This window comes from Stylophora pistillata, chromosome 11, assembly GCF_964205215.1.
Source record: "Stylophora pistillata chromosome 11, jaStyPist1.2, whole genome shotgun sequence".
Taxonomy (NCBI): Eukaryota; Metazoa; Cnidaria; class Anthozoa; order Scleractinia; family Pocilloporidae; genus Stylophora; species Stylophora pistillata.
Window position 1 is genome coordinate 303879 of NC_142529.1, and position 20663 is coordinate 324541.

General features: G+C 39.1%; 2 protein-coding genes across 4 annotated transcripts in view; both read left to right on the top strand.

The window, feature by feature from the left end:
* LOC111332283 (cell cycle checkpoint protein RAD17) overlaps positions 1–20663 on the top strand; it is a 73850-nt gene that overhangs the window by 20104 nt on the left and 33083 nt on the right. The window lies entirely within an intron of this gene.
* LOC148719576 (ferric reductase 1-like) lies at positions 97–19049 on the top strand. Its single transcript, XM_088738531.1, has 23 exons — positions 97–234; positions 2895–3180; positions 3675–3712; positions 3813–3913; positions 4640–4751; positions 7699–7875; positions 7995–8093; positions 8198–8259; positions 9146–9231; positions 9554–9666; positions 9867–10061; positions 10692–10793; positions 10973–11031; positions 11413–11492; positions 11727–11846; positions 12194–12309; positions 14926–15012; positions 15470–15567; positions 15655–15713; positions 16142–16321; positions 16626–16660; positions 17249–17389; positions 18234–19049. The coding sequence occupies exons 1-22, from the start codon at positions 217–219 to the stop codon at positions 17372–17374; spliced, it is 2349 nt and encodes a 782-aa protein (XP_088594657.1). The 5' UTR covers positions 97–216; the 3' UTR covers positions 17375–17389; positions 18234–19049.

Sequence of the window (20663 nt, forward strand, 5' to 3'; positions counted from 1 at the left end):
GTGTCGTTATTTTATCGATTTCACTTGATTTAATCGGGTTTTTTTAATCCTTGTTTTCTCTTCTCAAAGAGAACTTGGGCTGCCTGTGGGAAACCTGAAATATTCAAGAGTCGCGTTTCCTGGTTGACTACGTGACTGCACACTCGTGAACATCTTGGAAGTCGGCATTCGCTCGTAGAATTTCGCCCAAGGAAATATCTGAGGCTGAAAACCACTATGCATTTTCTACTAAAGGTGATTTTGAGTTTAATTATTGTAGATCATAATAGAAAATCATGTTTCCAAAGCGAAGTTTACCGATGCGACATGCTCGCAGAAATACTGGCATGCTTACGATGAGCTGGAGTTTTTACCTTATTCTCTGTCGTTTGAATTGAAGTGATAAGATTTTAATAGATTTATATTCATCGTTACGAGCTTTAGAGTTACGTTTCTGTTGCATTTTATTATAGATGTGTGATAATTATACTCATCTCGTTAACATCTGCATGCCGGAACAAATATAAAAGCGTCGCCGCCCGTAGACTTTGTTGTGTTCCAATCACTTACGAAACTCGACTAATTTTAGTAACTCCTATGCTGGATTTGAACATAGTTAATAGAGGGGACTGGGTCCACTCTATTAACTATGATTTGAAGCCTAAACCAAGCTAACGTATTCTGGATCAAGGATGGCTTTTGATGGGTCCCAATAATTGTTAATAAGCCGAAGTTTACTTTAGTACCTAAGCAACGGAGCTCTTTAATTAAGTATCAATTTCCCAAAATGTACTAGTCTAGTGTTGCGTCCTGCCTCCACTTTTTAACTACTTCTCAAAATCTCTAAATCTTTTGAAAGCTATGTTACTGCTTGTTCAAAACAGTTTCATCGGTGATAGAACAATGAGTCGACTAAAACATCCAAATGGGCAACAACCCGCATCAGACATTTTGTAATGATATAAGACAGGTTCATTTACGTCAAAACGAGAGCATTTTCAGTTTGAAAAGTCAGATATGTTAGTCTTTCGAGATTTTTGCTCGATATTTCGCCATATGAGAAATTGAAGAATTAAGAAACGGTGGGAAACATGTTTTAAATATGTTTTCTTAGTGCAGGCTATCAATCATACGTTCCAAATCATTGAGAACGAATGATATTGTTAAGGTCGGTGTGACAAAGAACCGAGGCGACCTTCTCGGTCAACGTATTTGCAATTCGTTGTCTCCGTCTACTTAACCAAAAAAAAAAGATTTTCAATGGCATTAGAAAATGAAATGAAAAGTCCTTTTTGTCTCCCGTTTTTTCTTTTTTTTTCTTTTTCTTTTTGCAGTTGATATAAAAAAAAAAAATCTGAAAACGGCACTTCAGTCGCATATTTTTTCAACTTTTTTCGTTGGGTGAAAGCCTGATTCGAATTTTTACTGCGGTAGCATGTACTTCGCCGTTCCTTTAGAGCTCTGAAAAGGGATTTGAATTTCTTCAGTGTTCATGTAACATGCAGGGTTGATTCTAATTTCGTTTCCTCGTCATTTGACAATAATCGTATCGTATATTTTTATCCTTTCAACCTTCAGATCTCAATATCATTTCTCGTTATTGTCTGCGAAACGTTTCCTAAAATTATAGCGTAAAAAACTAATGTTCATCAAATCAGATCATGTGATATTTTTCTTTATTCTCGACATCTTTTTGCTTGATATTTAAGGAAGAAATCACTCATTGGCTAATGCCGGGAATGGAAGGGTACATGGCACAGACCTTAAACTTAGAGGAGTGTTTCTTTTTTTCTTTTTTTTTGGAATTATCATGTTTAACGCGAACATCTCACTTTCTGGACTCACCACTTAATAATTCTGGATTTAAGTTTTTATGTTTTATCGCTTGCCTTAGAAAAAGCGGCCCTCTCCGGAAAATGCTGTCACCCTTGTAATAAACATGGAAATGGGACCTATTTGAAAGAAACGAGGTTTTAAATTAAGATGATCGATATTATATAAGACTGTTAAGATCGATTAATTCCAGTTTGCAATCTTTTTTATTTTCACTTTGCGAACTGTTTGCTCAAACTATTTTCGTAGCATTTACGTATATAGATTGCGTGCCAAACTCGATTACTTTGTACTCTCACTCAATTAAAATTATCGACTTAATTACCGTGAATGAATTTAGATTATCATATTATCTGGCAAGCCAATAATTTTGTCTCTTTTTTCCACTGATGAAAATGCATTGGATCGGAAAACACAATTTTTCAAAGGTACATCTTCAACCATGTAGCTAAAAGAGTGTCTCTTCTTTATTTACGTTCCAAATCCATGCAACGAGATTTTGCACAGTTTCGTTTAGCAAATACGCATCGCCTTTGATGATAGATGTATTTAATTACAAGACTTGTGATTGACATTAATCCCGTACGGTGATTTAAAAGTGTTGGCTTATCGTGTTTTACACCAGTTTTCACAAGAATCAATAAGAGAGAGAAGTCGGTTTTTATAGTCTGTTCGCTAACCGGAAGTGAGAAACCTGTTTTTACGACCCGCCACAGAAGTAAGTTTCCCATCACGTGTTTTGAATTTTGCCAGAGATTGAGACTTTATTTGCGTTTTTCTGATTTCGAATTACAAATGTACTTCTTTTAGATCGAATAATTAGTAAAGCTTGGATTAATATTATACGGTTTGTGGTGGTCGTCTGAGCTGACCAGTTCCGAGTTAGGAAACACACATGAAAATTATTTCAAGGTCCTTGAAAACCTATTTCCTCCAACGTCAAATTAATTTTATTATTAGCATACCTCGTTAAGTAAGTCTAAATCTTTAAAACCCAACTGCTTTTCATCTTAATTGTCATTTGAAGTAAAGGCAAAGAAACCGCGCTGTTTGCAAAAACTTTTTCTTTTATTCTACTTCAGGTCACAGCTCAGGTGCTACTCCTCAGTGTCTCAACAGTGTTGGGTTTTTCTCGAGGTCCTCCTTTGAGTACCTGCCAGTCTAAGTTCCCACATCACAAAGGCGCCAAGGCACAACAAGGACCGTCTCCGTATAACATCTCTGTTTTCCCGCTTTCCTACAGCCCTGGGGACAACCTGACGGTGTCTATCTCAGGATCACAGCCATTTAAGGGATTCATATTAAATGCGCAAGGGACTGAAAGTTTGATTCCGTGGCCAGTAGGAACTTTTACTCAAATTCCAAATTGTATGTAATCTTTAAACCGTGACTGCTCCTTTTATTTCTCGCGTTTAATTTAAGACAGTTCTCTGGAACTAGACATCTGGGAAAGTCACTTTTTTGTGTCTACTATGAAGTGAAGATGAAAACATGGGGTTTTTAGATTTAGTTCTGCCAAGGAAGGAAGATGGTTGTTTATAACATTGTAACTTGGAATGCCACAAAGTTTCTAAGAAAACGCTAACATAGGACTTTTCCCCTCCCCCTCCCCCACTGGAGAAATTCGCCGATATTCCTGGAACATCGAATTGAACCCAAATACCCTTTCCCTCTTTAATCTTACAAGCAAACAATAAAGGGAAAGAGGGGTGGAGGTCCCTTATACCCCCGGCTGACTAAGGATGAAACTTTTCCGGCTATTCTTTAGTGAAAGAATGGCGATCGTTTCTTTTTTTTCTTTTTTTTTTTCGGAAATGTTGCAACCTTTTTTTGACACGGTTATTATTATTTTTTTTTTGCAGATACGGCTTATTATTACTGTTCTGGAGGCGATCCAAAGGTAAGGTATTACATACTTGTTTCACATTCGTTAATAGTCGATAAACATTATCGGTGTCTTGGCACAGGTAACTGATTTTTTTTTCTACTTCCATATTTAGAACACAGTTGGTAATAACAGTCCTAAGCCAGCTAAAGAATTGAATTCGCGTCAGTTCACTTGGATGGCTCCTGAAAAGAGCGCAGGGAACATCAGCTTCATGTAAGAAACATAGGCATCAGTGTTTTTTTTTTTTATGTCATAACATTTGATGTACTACTTTTCATAGAGTCAACATGAAAATGTAGGGGGGGGGGGATTATTTGTGAAGCGTTATGCGTCAGTCAGTTCGAAGTCTCCACCTTTCCCCCGCCCAGAGATATCTTCCCGGCATTTGAACTTTTGAACATTGGTTCGTTCAAGTCCCTCTCTACCGGGGCCAAATTTGAGTTCAAATGCGTGACTCAAGTGCCGGATTGATCGGCGCATAATTGTTAGCATTTTGTTGGAAGTTGCAATGCACTGATCCCTTTGCGCGAGGCATAGTTGCATACACAGAGTTCTTAACGCAAAGTTTTGAGATACGTGGTGGCCAAGGTAATAATAATACTTTTATTTATTACCTTTGGCGATAAGAATTACGGTATTATTACAGTAAAAAAAAGTTCAAAATTCAAAAATTCAAATTCAAAAATTCAAAACACAAGAAATATTATACAACTAACTTATGTCAAATTAAGTTAAGTCTAGAACCTCTAGAAATAAACGATTGTTTGTGCCTAATAGTGCGTGATGCAGGTATTCCGATTTGCGCTGGGTTCGTCTTACAAGATCTTAGGTTATGGCTATGATCCACAGCCTTGTCTAAAAAACGTTTCATTCCAGGTTTAAATATGTGGTCCCTGCTTTTTCCAGACTTTTATGTGTTGTTCATTTTTCTATATACAGTGCAACCATCGTTAAGAACTATTCCACTTTCTGGGAAAACGTTTCTTCACAAGTGGTTCGCGGTCCACCACCGGAGAATGTCACAAGAGGGACGTCAACGGAGAACTTTCAGGTGAGCCTATCAAAAATGGGTCCAGCCAAGTATGTTTCCCGGTGCGGTCTCGTTTCATTCTAGTTTTCCCAATGGAGAAAGATTGAAGGGAGGAGAAGGACCTGGGGAATAAGGTTGCGATATTGGCTGTCCAACAAGTAACGGAGGTTGAAAATAAAAAATAAAAATAAAAATAATAAATATTTATATATATGTTCTGTTTTGGACGAGTTTAATGCCGTTGGTCTCTTCGTTACGTCCTTATCGTACACTTAACTACAGATTCACGTCGAGACATTGTATCCTGTGGATCCTGTTACTGGGAGGTCATCGTTAGGTATACCAATTTTACGCTACTTATATTTAACAATTATTCCACAAGCGCGCGTTGGATATGAGATGATCATAGCCAACTCGGCGCTACGCGCCTCGTTGGCTATCTATCATCTCATATCCAACAAGCCCGAGTGGAATAATTGTTTTATTAAAAACGTTAAATTAAATTATTAAATTTTATTAAATTTTTAGCTCCCTTTTAATTTTAAGCTGACACGTACGCTTGCCATATTTGTAGATTATGGTATATTGGCTGATACACCATAATGGCTAAGCCAATAAAAAGTCTTGAATTGCATTATCCAATGATCTAGTTTTTAATAAAAATATATATATTCAGCGGGCTTGCAGCCTTCTCTGATCTTCGGACACGAAGAACCAGCCATCATATATTTATTTCATCGCACCAGCAAATTAATTAACTAATATATATAAGGAGGTATGTTCTTTATTGAATAAAATTCTGTCTGACGAGCGCTTCGGCGCGAAACTCAGAGTAACAGAGAATCGATGCGTCCTCTTTAATTCTTCTACATACATACATATAAAAATGTTTTTCTACTCAATAAGGTTACACATGGACTTTAATACAGGTTTGTTTTGTAGACCGACAAGAAGTTGGTGCACTCATCAGTTAAATTCCTTATACACTGCAGCATCGCTTGAGTTTATATACATCGGCAGCATGATCGTTACAAAATTTGAACTTTGATTGGTTCTTAAGGATGCGGTTGAATCTAAGGAGAAAATTTCGCTTATGCGTGCAAGTTGATACGAGTTCATTACGTTTGTTGAGCGTTGCCATTTCTGGTTTATATAGAATATAGAATTTTTCGTCAGTACATAGGTTACATCGTTTAGTAAGATTGCTATAAAATTTGGCCTTGTCTAGAATTTTCCAGGAGATTGCGAAGTCCTTCTTTTGATCTTCTAGCTGCCAGAGGTGTTTGCTCAGTTCAGTGTCATTCATTTTACTTTCATGTTTAAATGACATTTGGTGATTTCGCCATCTCGTCTTGAACTCCGTGGCGGTGAGGCCAACGTACGTCTCTGTGTTTTCAGCAGTGGTGATCAGGGGTGGCTTCATACACTACTTCCTTGGCTAGGCATTGACCTCAGTTTCAAAGGGCATTTGTCTGGTTTTCTGCAGTTGCAGGGTTTAGGGGGTGTTTGTACTTGAGGTGATTTGTTAAGACTTAGGATGGATTTGTTGTGTCCATCGATAAATCTGTTTTATGTTTGGTGAACAACTATAACTTAGCATAAGATTATTTTTGTTAAACAGTTTTCTTAATTTATTGTTCGGTGGAAAGCATTTCTCCTATGTTGGTTTGAAAATTTTTACTAAATGGTAGGTCGAACCAAATTATGTTCCTATATCTCTTTTTCCTGTTAGTGGTGGATTCTGGTGGCTGCTGTACATGTGGTGAGGTGAATTTACGGGTGTATGAATAACCGCTTTTCTTTCACGCTTCTTGGTAGGGTGGTGCTGCTTCTTTGAAGGCTTCCTCGTCTGATGAGATTTCAGATAATCTTTTGTTAATAGCCTCAGGGATATTCTTTATAATGCGGGGGGGGGGGGGTGGTTAGATTTTCTGTGGACATAGAGCGGAGTGGCTGTAGGCTTCTAATAAGGCTTGTACTTTTCAGTGGTTAAGTCTAATGTTACGTCAAGGAAATTTACGACCTTTTTGTTGGCCTCGATAGTAATGCGTAAGTAATTTTTGGCGAACACTTTGCAGATTTCTTTTTTGATTTTTTCAATTTTTTGTGGAGTTTGGTCGATTTCTGCCAAGCCGTCATCTCTGTAAAGCCCAATTTCCATACCTTGAGGTATTTCTTTAAGTTGCGAGAGCATGTAGATTCCCACTAAATCCCATGTTTCAGCTCCGTCATAACTACCCATGGTGGCGTCGAAGAGCGTGTCGGTGTTTCTCTTCTGCCAAGGGTTTCCGTTGTTGAAAAAGCGGGATTGTTTAGCTTGTATGATTATGCGACGATCATCATCTGAAATGGTCACATAATCGGCTGCGAAGTCAAGGGCACGCTGGAGTAGTGTCTCTAATATGGAAGGGTAGAATTCCACTACATCAAAGGTTATGAAAGCGCACCAGTCCTGTGTTTGTTAGGCAAATGTTTGAACCATTGTAGCACAGGGGAGGTGTTTTTCCACTGGTTTACTTGCGTGACGTTCAGTAGTTTCTTGTTGATCTTGTCAAGGATTTGTTTACTAATTTTTCCTGTTTCGAAAATAAACCAACGTATTGGTCTTTTAGCTTATTTATTCCTTTTTGTAAATCACTCTTGTACTTGATGTATATTTAGTAATCAGGTTATGTAAACAGGGCTCGACACTAACGGTAGCTAGCTAGCCACAGACTAGTAGAAATTCAGTTTTGGCTAGTGGTTTTCGATTTCCACTAGCCAGTTTGGCTAGTAAACAAACTGAAATTGTCGTAACATTTAAGTTGTCACTAGCCACGTGGCTAGTAAGTTGAAAAGTTAGTTTCGAGTCCTGGTAAACCTTAAATATTCACTTGTAAAACGTTGTCTCTACTTTACAACAGTTATTATCAAGCCTTGTTTATACGACAATGTGTTCTGAAACAATGGTGATCATTTTACATCATAGATTGACAAGAACGGATGTGGAGAGACCAAAGGGTGTTACTCCTTACCATCAGGCTGCATCGGAAGTGCAGATTGTTCCTATCTTTTCACTTTCAGTGTTTCTGATGGAAATGTCGTTATAGAAATGAGTGCCAAAGTGGGCTGGGTGGCTGTTGCTTTTAATGAAAAAAAGTTAATGGTAAGAGGAGACCACAGAATTTTCAGCTTCAGCTCATCTGTGTGCTATCGTGATTCTTAATGCTAATACAGTTTCTCAAGTCACAAATTTGATTTATTGTTGGCGTTTTCTTTCTTTAGGATAATATGGATTCCATAATGTGCGTTACCATGGCAAATAATTTAGGGGAATTGCGTCATTTCTATTCTATTGGTCATAGCGTTGTCCGAGAAGACCTGGTGAGGAATATCTGGCTATTTCTTCTTAACGTGACAATGTCATCCCCATAATAAGTAGAACGTGTTGGGTGTTAATATCACTTATATGGCAATTTCTCTTGCAGACTGGTAACTCGGACATCACCTTGGACAAGATAGTTTACGAGGATGGTGGGATAAAGTGCAGGTTTGTATGAGGGAGATGCAGGCAAGTCTTGGCATCAAATGGAGCTATTTTCATGGCCTTGTTTTGGTTGACTTCGCTCTGTGATTGGTTTAGAAAACTCTCGCTACCCTCTCAGCCAATCAGATGCAAAACAAAAACCAATCCCAACTTGGTCACTCGCGTTTTCCCGCGCTTCAAGCAGGTTGCCGAGCTTGTTTTCCCGCGCCTCAAGCATGTTGCCGCGCTTGTTTTCCCGCGCTTCAAGCAGGTTGCCGCGCTTGTTTTCTCGCACTTCAAGCAGGTTGCCTGTTTTTACTTTGAGTTGTCATTGGTTAATGATCCTGTTAACCTCTGTTCTGATTTGCAATTGTAATTCGTCTGGTTTTGGGTTTTCGACATTCAATTGAAAAGATCTATATTAGTGGGAGTGGTAGTTCAGTAACAGGCCTTTAAGGCGCGAATACGAACCTATTTATAATACCTTTATTCTGGCACAACTAGAACCTATCTAGCCCCTCTCAATGTTCTCGGGTAGGAGTTATCTCATTACAGTTCCTGCCAATTAGTCATACCATCAAACCTACGCTACACATTTCTAAGGTTTAGTTAAGTCGGTTCAAAGGACACAAACTCAAGAATCCCGATTGGAAAATGGGTCTTCGACTTTTGTACCATTTTCCTTCAATGAAGGGAAGTTTTTGTTCAAGGAACATCTTTTGTAATCCCGAGCGTGTTCAGAGTGTGTCTTGAGGAACGCTTTTGGCTGCGATCACGAAAACTTGTCGGAAATAGCCTTTATGTCCATGCCAAAAAAAAAATTGTGTGCTAAGTGAATGGATTCTAAGGGAATTTAAAGTAACTTTTCCCCTTCAAGTTAACAGATTCTGTTCTGTCTCTTTACCTTCAGGGTGACTCGAAAACTTACTTCGAATGCAGTCCACTTTAGAGATTTAACTAAAAAGTGGTATTTGCTCTTCTCCTGGAGTAAAACAAGTACGTAGCTTTACTCTCACGATCAGCTTCTGTAGTTGACGTCTTAGCAGCCTGGTCCAGGAACTAAACTTGTGGGAACAATTGGAAAAGAAGGGTGATGGAGCGGGAGGGGGACGAGTATCATTTTCATCTTTTTGCGAACGGTATACCCTTTTAATTAGCGTATGTATGAGGATGAAAGTCAATAAAGGAGCGAATGCGCACTTACCCCCCCCCCCAACCTAACAACAGTCAATTGATGACAAATGAGGGTTAATGTTGGGTGAAGGGAGGGGTTGGTGTGCAGTTGCTCAGGCACTAATATTGATCCTTGTATGATCAGGTTCGTCTGGCGTCGCACAGTATCACCATGGCAATCAATCGGTCACAGCTGACATGGTGGACCTTGGTGTGAATGCAGTTCTTAAAGATGAAAAAAGTCAGGCTGAAGCTACGGTAAGATGTTCAACCATTTAGTTCACGTTAAACCCGTTAAACCCTAAGTGTGATCAACATCTTATTCTTTAATCCTTTTTCTTTTTGTTGGAATAAAGAGGGAAATAGCGAGGCCGTAAGTAACTGAACCAACCTAACTTACCAAGTAAACCACGAGCGTTGTTAAAGAATGTTTTACTATCATCCTCTTGTTACTAAAGATAACCAAAGATGGATGCGGGAAGACAAAAAGCTGCTATTCTGAGCCTGCAGACTGCAAGTCCAGCAAAGACTGTGATTATCTTGTGACCATAAAACCCGTGGGGGACAAGTGCGAGTCAGGCCAAGTGGAATTTGAGCTTAGCGCCAAGAAAAAATGGGTGGCCATTGGTTTTAACAATGAAAAAAACAAGATGGTAAGAGCACATAATTGTAGTAAGCGAAATGTTACGCTCGTGTATTAACGCTACAGTATTGTTAGAATCAGATGTCACAGTATGACGTCGCAGTATGTAGGCACAATTTCATTTGCTAAGTATCCAGAGACCTTCCAGTTTTGCTACCAGCGCCTTGTGATTGGCTAAAAAAAAAACTCAATCAATCAGAGGCAAGTATGACACTAGTCGTGACTTGGTTAACAAGTAATGTGCATTTCAGGCCGCATACTAACCAGGCCGTATAAAGGTTCCCGTTTGATTTCTACCTTTCCTCTTATTCGCTTTGGTAATCTCTTTAATCGTTAACTCCCATGAGTCACAGACTGAATTCCTCCTCACCATAGCAACACAGTAAAGTGCTAAGAATAAAAAAGGTATGAATTATTAGTTGATCCAATGCCAAATCCTCAGAGCTAGCATCATGAGAATTGTATGTAGGAGAACTACTGACGAAAGCTTGGCAGTTAAAGGGTTAACTGATCCTTACCTTCGCGACAATCACTGCGAAACAACACTCTTTCACGCAACGAGAAGGGGCCATTTCTATTCTCCTGGTGAACAACAGAAAATGCGGTTGATATTCACTGCCTGTTATTTGCCTCTTTTAAGGATGGCACCGACGCCTTAATTTGCGCTGAAGTCAATCACAAAGTCACTGTGGAACACTATCTGGCTGACCGAGGGTACGGTAGACCGACGAAGACCACCCCTGTAAGTATCTCGCACTATCGATCTGTCCGTCTGTACTTTTACCTACATCAGTCTAGACATAACTTGTATGAGTCACAACATGAGGTTGTGAGTATAGAATTGAGTAAAATGCACCGATGAACTGAATTATAGCGAGTTTCAATTAAGTGTGCCGTGATTGTCGTATTTTTGGATTCCAGATTCCCGCTTCTATAGTTGCGACTCTAGTTGAATCAAAAGGTGGAGTTGTTTCCTGTCGGTAAGTCCTAGTTCATCTGCTAGTCTATAACAAGTACATCAATCCCCTTTCCACCCCGCCTACATCAACCCCCACCCCCCTCCCCACCCCGCCTACAGCGATCCGTCGAGTTTCCTCTCATGTCATGGATCTCTGAGGACGTAAATGAAAGCTAAAAAACACAACAAGATAAACCAGTCGTGGTTCAAATAGAGTTATTTTGTCTCTTGCGCTCAATTTCTTTAACTTTTTAATGGTATGAAAATGCCACAGAAAGAAATGCTGTAAGAAACAAGGTAAGAATTCTACCCTTTCATGAAATAAAAGATGACACGTTTATCATCATTTATTATAGTTTTATGAGGAAATAAAAGATGACACGTTTATCATTATTCACCATAGTTTTACGAGGAAGAAGAAAGATGACCAGATGGTGGATTTTACAAAGACATGGTATCTTGTGTATGCACGCGGCCCTATGAGTAAGTGATTTTGCTTTTTGAAAAGTAAATATGTGTTCATTATTTGATAGTGTGAACGTTTTTTGTATCGATGTCAGTTCCTGAGTAACTGTGCACCTAGTCCCCCCCCCCTCCCAAACCCAACCCAACATAAAGCGTAACTTTACTTTTTGGCAGCTGACTGCTGTTGGTTCAGGGGAGGGGTGGGTGCTCAGTTTCTCAGATTTTGACATTGATCTGTTTTTTAATAAACAGGTGGAGACAAAATAGGCATACACTCCACTACTCCAAAAACAAGCCCTCAGAAAATGGACGTCTGTGAAATTGGAGAGCTTGGCGTAGAGGAGGAAAGCTTTGCATTGGTACAGGCTCATGGTAAGAGAGATAAAATTGTGGTTAGAACAAAGTTTCTCCAAACAGTATCATTTTTGGAAAAAATTCACAATAATCCAATTAATAAACTTCATATTTAACCTAAGAACTCTCGAACAATTGACGGAAGATTCAGTTCATTGAGTTATTATTACGACGCGCAATACGTCAGTTGTTTGCCCAACATATTTGGACAATTCTTTATAAGGAGAACAAAAATCCGATATTTTTAGTTTGTATAATTATGAGAATCAATGGCTAGATCGCAAACTTCAACTTTAACAGACAATTCGGACGCTAGTGTGATTCAAGAAATTATTTACATTCTTGACCCTCTCTCTGTCTCACAGGCTGTCTAATGGTTATTGCGTGGATTGGTTTTGCGTCTATTGGAATGTTCATTGCTCGTCACATGAAGGTGTCTTTTGGCCAGAAGGTTCTACTTGGCACAAAGATGTGGTTTACGGTAAGACCGTTATTCTTTCAAGGACAGTTTTATCAAAACATTCGTTGGATCACCGTACTTCACTTTTTATCCTAAGCATCGTGGAGATTTGTTGTATTGTGATATAACAGCAATACAATACAATACAATACAATACAATATTCTTTATTTACAAAACAATATTCTTTATTTAACGAAGGTGACGTAATTAACCCAATGAGTTATCTTACTTACGGCCTTCACAACAAACCCACCATCCCACCCCAGGGGAGGACATCCATCACACAGCAATCTCGTGTGTGGGAAATTAACGTCTCCTACCCCAACCTTACAGGAGACGGGACCTCCATTTATTCGTCCCTATCCGAGAAGACTAGAATATCTAACCATTTCTTGATGTTATTGAAAGGTAGCAAATTCTTCTCAATTATTTTAAGACATTGAGTGTTGGTCCGGCCGGTAGTTTCCGGTAGAAGTAGTTTCCTGTTCACTTATGATAATGATAGATAAACCTACAGAAACTCTTTAAGTGTTTGCTTGAAGAGTGAGATATTTTGGATCAAAGTCCTTAGGGCTCTCCAGAGTATGGATCCTTGCAGGGCCACAGGTTTTGACTTGATACCCCCTAGAGTTCACAAGTTACTGTCAGAAGAGATAGCTACACCTTCAACTGCAATATGTAATCAAGTATTAAAGAAAAGTGAATGGCCCAAGGAATGGAAGAAGGGAGAATGGGTGCCCGTATACAAGAAAAAGGATCATCACAATGTAGCTAATTATAGACCAGTTACCATATAACAGCGGTGGACAAGATATTCGAACAGTTACTGTGCCATCAACCGGTAGACAAGTTTGAAGCTATTCTCGATGCTTTCATGTCAGCTTGTAGGAAGAAGTATAGCTGTGAAACGACTCTCCTACGACTCGTCGAAGATTGGAAACATGGAATGGACATGGGGCAGACTGTAGGGATTTTCTCGTCTGGTACGAGTGAAGTATTTGATTCATTACACCCCTCTCTACTTTCAGCTAAGCTAAGAGCCTATGGATTTTCTCAGAGCGCAGTCATCCTAATGAGATCTTATTTTACCGAGCGAGAAAATAGAACAAGAGTAGGTCAGGTAGTCAGCAGCTGGAAAGAAATTAACAGGGGCTGTCCGCAAGGGTCAGCTTTAGGGCCTATGCTGTGGAATATTTACCAGAACGATGTGTTTTACATTCAACTCGAGAGTCAGCTATCGGCCTACGCGGACGACCACCAACTTTATTACGCCCATCAAGACCCAGAACAAGCAGTGATGGGATCAATAACAATGGTAAACAAACCTCAAGCTGGTACAGTGAGAATTTTCTTCAGGGAAATTTAAGCAATTATCAGGCCATGATCATGTCTAAGTACACTCCACTGGTGGACGTTGGAATTGACTCTGTTAAAACAGAACTAACACTGAGGATCTCAAATAACTAGGTGTTGTCATCGATAGACGCTTATTGTTTTCTGAGAAAATATCTGCAGCTTGCAAGAAGGTTCGTATGCGGGTAGGAGTGCTGATGAGGTTGCATAAACTAATATCGATAAATGAAAAACTCAGTACCTGAAAGGCTGCCATATTACCATACCTAACATATTGTGGTCTTGTTTGGCACTTCTGTAAGAGCTCAGATAGGAGGAAACTTGAGCGAGTAAATGAGACGGATTTGAGAGCTGTATTCTGCGAATGGAATTCTTCGTTTAGTGAGTTTCTTTCTCGAGCACGTTTGACAAGCTCGTTTAATAGGCGATTGCAGGACATCGCAATCTTTATGTTTGAAGTAAAAAATAAGCTACTTCTTACACATATCGTCGACTTTTTAAGGAGTCACCTTCCAGTTATAACTTGAGAAATTCAGACTCTTTTATTCATAGGATAAATTCAGTAAAATTTGGGAAGCATTCGCTAAGATACTTTAGGCCGTTCTTTTGGTCAAAACTATGGAGTAAGAACAGGGCCATAACTTCCTTATCAACATTTAAAGCAAATATCTGGAGGGAGAATCTGATTACATTAATTACTGATGGCGGCTGCATAAACTGTCACTTTTGTAATTCTTAATTAACAGGAGCTTAATTGTTATTTTATTATAATTGTCAAGTACCAATTGATTTTAGTTATGAGTATAGATAATTTAACTTATTGTAAAAATTTCCTTGTAATCTATATATTTATACACCTGATATATATTTATACACTCGTACTCAATACCTTAGTGTGATTTTTAGATTTTACTGTAATTTGAAGTGCCCCCGTTTAGTAGACGAACCCCTTGCTTTGCACACGTGGCCTTAACGCAGGTGTGAGTGACTCTCACGCATGCCACTCTGGCGTCCGTGATTTCCCGGAGTTGCCTGTCTATTCCCGAGTTCCCTTGGGTCTAGTGAACCTGGGATTCCATTTTGGCCACTTGTTGTCGGCTAGAAGATTTGACCCGATAATAACGTTATGATTGAAAGTTAGTATCTGAGTTCACTGCGCACCCACTCCTCCCCTTATCTAACATTAACCCTAACTTGTTATCAGTTGACTGTTGTCGAGTTAGAGGGAGGGGTTCGTTGCTCAGATACTGAGATTGATCCATATTTTGATCGTTATGTTTCAGTTTCACCGATTGTTGATGGTTCTGACAGTCTTGTTTACAATCCTTGGAACTATCCTCATCTTTGTTCATGCTGGTCGCTGGACTAAGGTAGGACCAAATCTTCGCCTCCTTCATCCCCGGGGGACGTTAAAAATCCCACGCACTTCTTGCAAATAGCAAGGAACCTAGTTACTAGTCTTGTGCTTTAGTTCTGTTTAAACTGCAAAATGACCTTTTAGAAATATTGTTAACTGCCTTGTGCAGTCTGGCCACAGTCCTCAAAAAATTGATTTAAAGTGCGTAAAAGCAAACTCAAATAGCGAATGCGCTATATGAATGTATCATTGTCATTAATATTATTTTCTTAATCCACGTCACAACACGCACAAATAGAAGAGTTAACCGGTGATGACGCCAAGTTACAACATATGCCCGGCGCAGAGCGCAAGTCAAGAGTTTTCTAGAGGTAGATTGATGACTAAACAAGAGGCTAGGCTTGTATAGAGTCTAGCGATTGGCGAAATAGGTGGCTAGTTCCCAGCCCTCTTTTTTTTTTTACTCACAGGAAGCTGGTGCTCATCCAATCACTGGTATACTTGTACTGGTACTCGCTGTTATTCAACCAATTATGGCAGCATTCAGACCCCACCCTGGAGAGGAAAAGTATGTTTGAAGAATACTTTCTTCTTTCTTTTCTCTAAAGTATACTTAGGAGTATTGTTCCATATTGCTGGTGTTCCTCTTCTTTAGACGCTACATCTTCAACTGGGCCCACCGTGGTGTCGGGCTGTCCGCACTGATCCTGGCTGGTAAGGAGTCTTTTGAAATTTCATCTTACATTACTATTACTTTAGAATGATCGCTGGCTCAGCCCTTTAGTTTCTTCAACTTATTTCTGCTTAGATTAACAATGCACTGTACACCAAACAGGTGATGGCACTGACTATGGCATCAGATCCTCATGATCCATTTCTGTAGGAAATGATTCTAGCTCAGCAGATGGGAGACTCACAAAGCAGTTCTCAGGAGTTAAAGGAAGATGATACTGTGTGGGAAACGTTAGCAACCTACTTTACGATATCATCCAAAGTCATGAACTACAGAGATCACCGAACAGTCAAGCAGCTGAAAGACTAATTTATATCCCATTCCCACTAATGCTTTTCAGCATTTTCTTTAGGTACTAACCCCTACTTTATATAACTTGTCTGGAATAATTCTTTTTTAAACTTCACAGTGGTGACCGTGATCTTTGGTCTTCGCCTTCCTGACTCAAGGCTGGGTGACCCCGCCCTCTACTTCATGATTGCCTACTGTGTGGCTTTGATTCTAGTGGTTGCTTACGATATTTACGATACTTTGACGTCGGCACGCGGTGGAGCATCTTTCAACGTTCAACCAGTAGGAGGGAAAGAAGGTGACTACTTATGGACCAAGAAAGCTGATTATTGAAAGCATAAAAAAAGTCATTTTCTTTCAGCAAACTTTACCATTCGTTCCGGCCGTCTTCGATTGAATCTCTGAATCGCTCATGTGATTGAGTGACTGTCGACTGTTTCTATCACTCTAACAAACAGTGCCTATGTGCCACAAATGTAAACTTGCTAAATGCACACCAAGACTTGATCGAGGTCAGTCGTATACAATACTTTTGGTTTGTCAGCTCCATATGAGCCACTCACGTGACTCATTTTGTATTTTTATTTCTTTTTTATTGACAGATGGAGATATTGAATTGCAGCCCCCTGATATTCCGGTATGAAAACTCATTTAATAACCCTTGTCCCGTTACATCTTTTGTTGTGCTTAACTTTGGTCCTGAGGAAGAAACGAGTACTTTATCGTGGCAAATTTTGTTCAAGGCGATTTTTCAATCCTCGTTATTTAGTGAAATGATATCTTGAGCGATTATAAGTAATAACGAATTTATAATGTTTTCACGCTATATCCCTTTAACTACCATAAGTGATCAAGACAGAAGTTCAATGCCATGATATCAAGTAAACAAGAGATGAGAATTAGGAAAAATATCAATTTTGGGTTTATTGATTGATCCAATACTTAATTTTCCAAACTAACATCATAAGAATTGTATGGCAAATAGCAAGGAGACTTAATAATGAGGTTTTGGGTGTGAAAGGGTTTATAACGTCGGTGCATAATGATCAGCGGCTTGGGTGATGTAAAATGCGTTCTTGGTGAACTCATCAAGAAGAAATCCTGAATTTCAATTTTTCTTTTTCTCTACCAGTCTAAGCTTTGTGTACAAGTAGGGTAATACTCTCCATGGATGTTTCCTTTCGGATCATGTCTCACCTGTGGTTTCTGTTTTTTCTTGTTGTAGGCTGTGGGTGAACGCAAAATTCTGTTCGCCTTTACGGTTGTAGTTTCAGTGGGTGTTGTGATCGCACTTTTGGTTTTAATTGCGATCGCTGACGGAGAATCTCACGAACATGATCACAACAGCTAAATCAACAGTCAAGGAGTGGGTATCTGAACGTGTGCTATATTATTAACCAAGCACGAGGGCCGCACTGGGAGAATATCGGCCCGAGGTCTTGACAGTACAAGAAGGACCGAGGGCCGATATTCTTCCAGGACGGTCCCGAGCAAGCTTGGTTAATAAGAGATTTATTATACGAGTGAAGTTCAAAGGGACACAAGTGCGGTATCATTCGGGACCATTCGGGACAGTGCCCGGTCCAATACTGAGAGAATATTGACCGGCAATATAGCATTTTGATTGGTTGATTTGAAAGGGCGGAGCCTTGAAGGAAGAATTCATCCGAATTTTCGCTGATCATGAACAAATTAGACTCAAGTTTTCATATTCTTTTTTTCTAACCCCTTTAAATCTTAGCCATCGTTTACCCACTGCTATTGTTTTCTTCGTTTTTGTTATATATATTTGATGTTTGTCCAACCCTGCATTCAACTGAATTAACGAAGAAGTTGCCTTTAAGGTCTCAAGGTGCACGGGAATGCCCTCCCCTTCCTTGCCTTCTTTGCAGAAAAAAATTTTTTTTTTCTATCAGAGAACAATCAGGCACTCTCCGCATGCTCTCAACTGACATGCGACGTAGATGCAAGACCCCCTCTTCACTCCCCTCTTCCCCCCTACTTCTTCGCCCTTTTAGGAAAAAGTGTTAAGTATATCCTAGAAAATCCTCAAATACTAGTGGTTCGCTAGTGTAGAACTGTCCCCGCCCCTGCCCCTACCGCCCCCACCCCCACCCCTTTGTAAAATCTTGCTTACACTCTTTTTAGGTGTTCTACTATTTAAACTTTATATCGTATTTACTCTACTTCAGCTCTTTCTCCCTTTGCAGGTCGATAACATAACTTACCAAGGCAGAAGGTGTACATATAATGGTGGACGGCATACCCTATTGAAGTGATACCAAAGCAATCTTCCTAGAACTAGTTAATAGTTAAAACTTATGTTAGCCCTCTGGTTAGCCCTTATGTCTTTTCAATTAGAGTACATTAGTATACTGTCTCAGTTATTTTCTACAAACATCACTTGTTGTTGTTGTTGTTTTTTTTTTTTCAGTGAAAATATATGTTAGATGAGGACATACATTCATGAAAAATTATATAGAGTATTAAAAAGTGTTTGGCGGCTGTTCCCTCTAGGCAATAGTAAGCTTAGATTTGATACATTTAAATGATTCAAACTTAAGATAATTTTTAGCTTAGACACAAACACGATAATTTATCGGAAATAAATCAATTTTAGGTGAGAAAAAATTTCTTATAAAATTCTTGGCTCAATTTAAAGCGCTGACTTTAATGGTTTCTTTCGCTCGAGCTACATTATGTTTTTAGGATCTATATAGAGACGTCTTTGGCTGACATTATTTTACTTAGGAAACTGGCCTTGAAGTCGAGAAGAAATTTCAAGTTTATATGTAACAAGTTGAATACATACTGTAATGATCAAAAGAAAAGACATTAGACAAAGTTGTTTTGACTCTTATCAAGATGAGATTACGATACCGCTGCCATTTGCAGTTTGATAATGTTCAGTGGTGTCCCTATTCTTGTCGTAAATTTAAATGTGTGGGAAATGAGTAAACTGGCTAATATGTGGATAAAAAAAGTTCGCTAAAGTACCATAATAAAAATACCAATATAAAAAGACATCCAAGACTCATAAGCTTTGTATATGATATAAAAGAGAAATCTTGGAAAAAAAAGGGTAAAAAATAAAGTAAAAAATTAAAAAATAGCTGGGACCGAGATATCGCGGTACAACACTCAACCAACACAAGTGCGGGGAACTTACCTGAAATGGACAGTAAATTTCAATTTTATATCTAACTGGTGGGCTATACACTGCAAAGATCAACTTCGAAATCATTTTGTTCGAAAAGGGCTTTGACTTTTTGATAACGTTCAATCTCAGTGGCGATCCCATGCTTGTCTTAAATTTAGGGGTTTGGGTAAATAGAACATTTGCCAATAATTGGATAAAAGACGTTGTTTAATATGCCAGTATAAAAACACCGATATACAAAGACATTTTAGAGTCATGTAAAATCTGGGTATAAAATGGTGAAAGAAAAAAAATAGTAGGAAAGCAGCAAGTTCCCGGAGAAAGGATCTGCGCCCTGACTGGGACCGCGGGTTTCCTCAACCCACAGGGCTGCAACGAACCCGCCTTGAGATCGAGAGAAAGTTGTAAATTTATACGCAATAGTGTATACAAAAAAACATTGGCTAATGTACCAAAATAATTAGACATAATACAAAATAATACAAGACATCTTGAACTATTTATAAGCTTGGCCAAGAGGTTGTAATCTCTTGGCCTCGTAAAAGGAAAAAAGAAACTAATTATCGCGAAAAGTTTAATAAGGAAATTAACCTAACTAGCTTGTTCCTGGTATTCAGTTGGTTAAAAGAGCGTGATAATTTCGTAGAGCGAACATACGAGGGAGGTATCGGACAGAGAGTGATTAGCTTAGCCTGGCTAATAGTTCCAAGCCTATCAAAACATTTCGCCCCCCGCATAACCTATAACTATATAACTCCCTTGACTACGACGAGAATAGGCTACAAAGTAATGATGATTTTGGAATTTTGGAACATATAGATAGAAAGGGAGCAGGGTCGGCGTAGTGGTGAGAGCGCTCGCCTTCCACCAATGTGTCCCGGGTTCGATTCCCGGACCCGGCGTCATATGTGGAATGAGTTTGTTGGTTCTCTACTCTGCTCCGAGAGGTTTTTCTCCGGGTACTCCGGTTTTTCCCTCTCCTCAAAAACCCTCATCATTTGAATTTATTTAATTTAGAGTTAAACATTATCGTGTCTAAGTAAAGGTGTTATTATTATAATTATTATTATTCTGGCTTCTTATGCTTGTATTCACGGTTTCTGGCTTCATTGTCTAGCATTGTTCGTTGCAAATAAAAAGAAGAGATACGTATGATGCACGATCCTCGCAGTAGAGAGCGAAAAAGAAGAAAGTTTCTTCTTTGTTACTTTTATGAAAACGAGAGATCAATACAGTATTCAACAAATTGAAGTTCTTGACTGTAGTGACCGCTTCCGGTTGTTGTTTTGTTACCCGTCAATCATGTAATTTCCCAGTTAGTAAGTAAGAGAGAGCGGAGCTCGGCACGGTTGTAAAAACAAACTTAGAGTTCAACAATTAAACCGTTTCGTAAAGTAACACTCTAGCGTGCAGTCAATACACTACACTGGCGACGAGTGATAAAAAGCAACACCAAATCAACGAAAGTCCACTCAAGCCG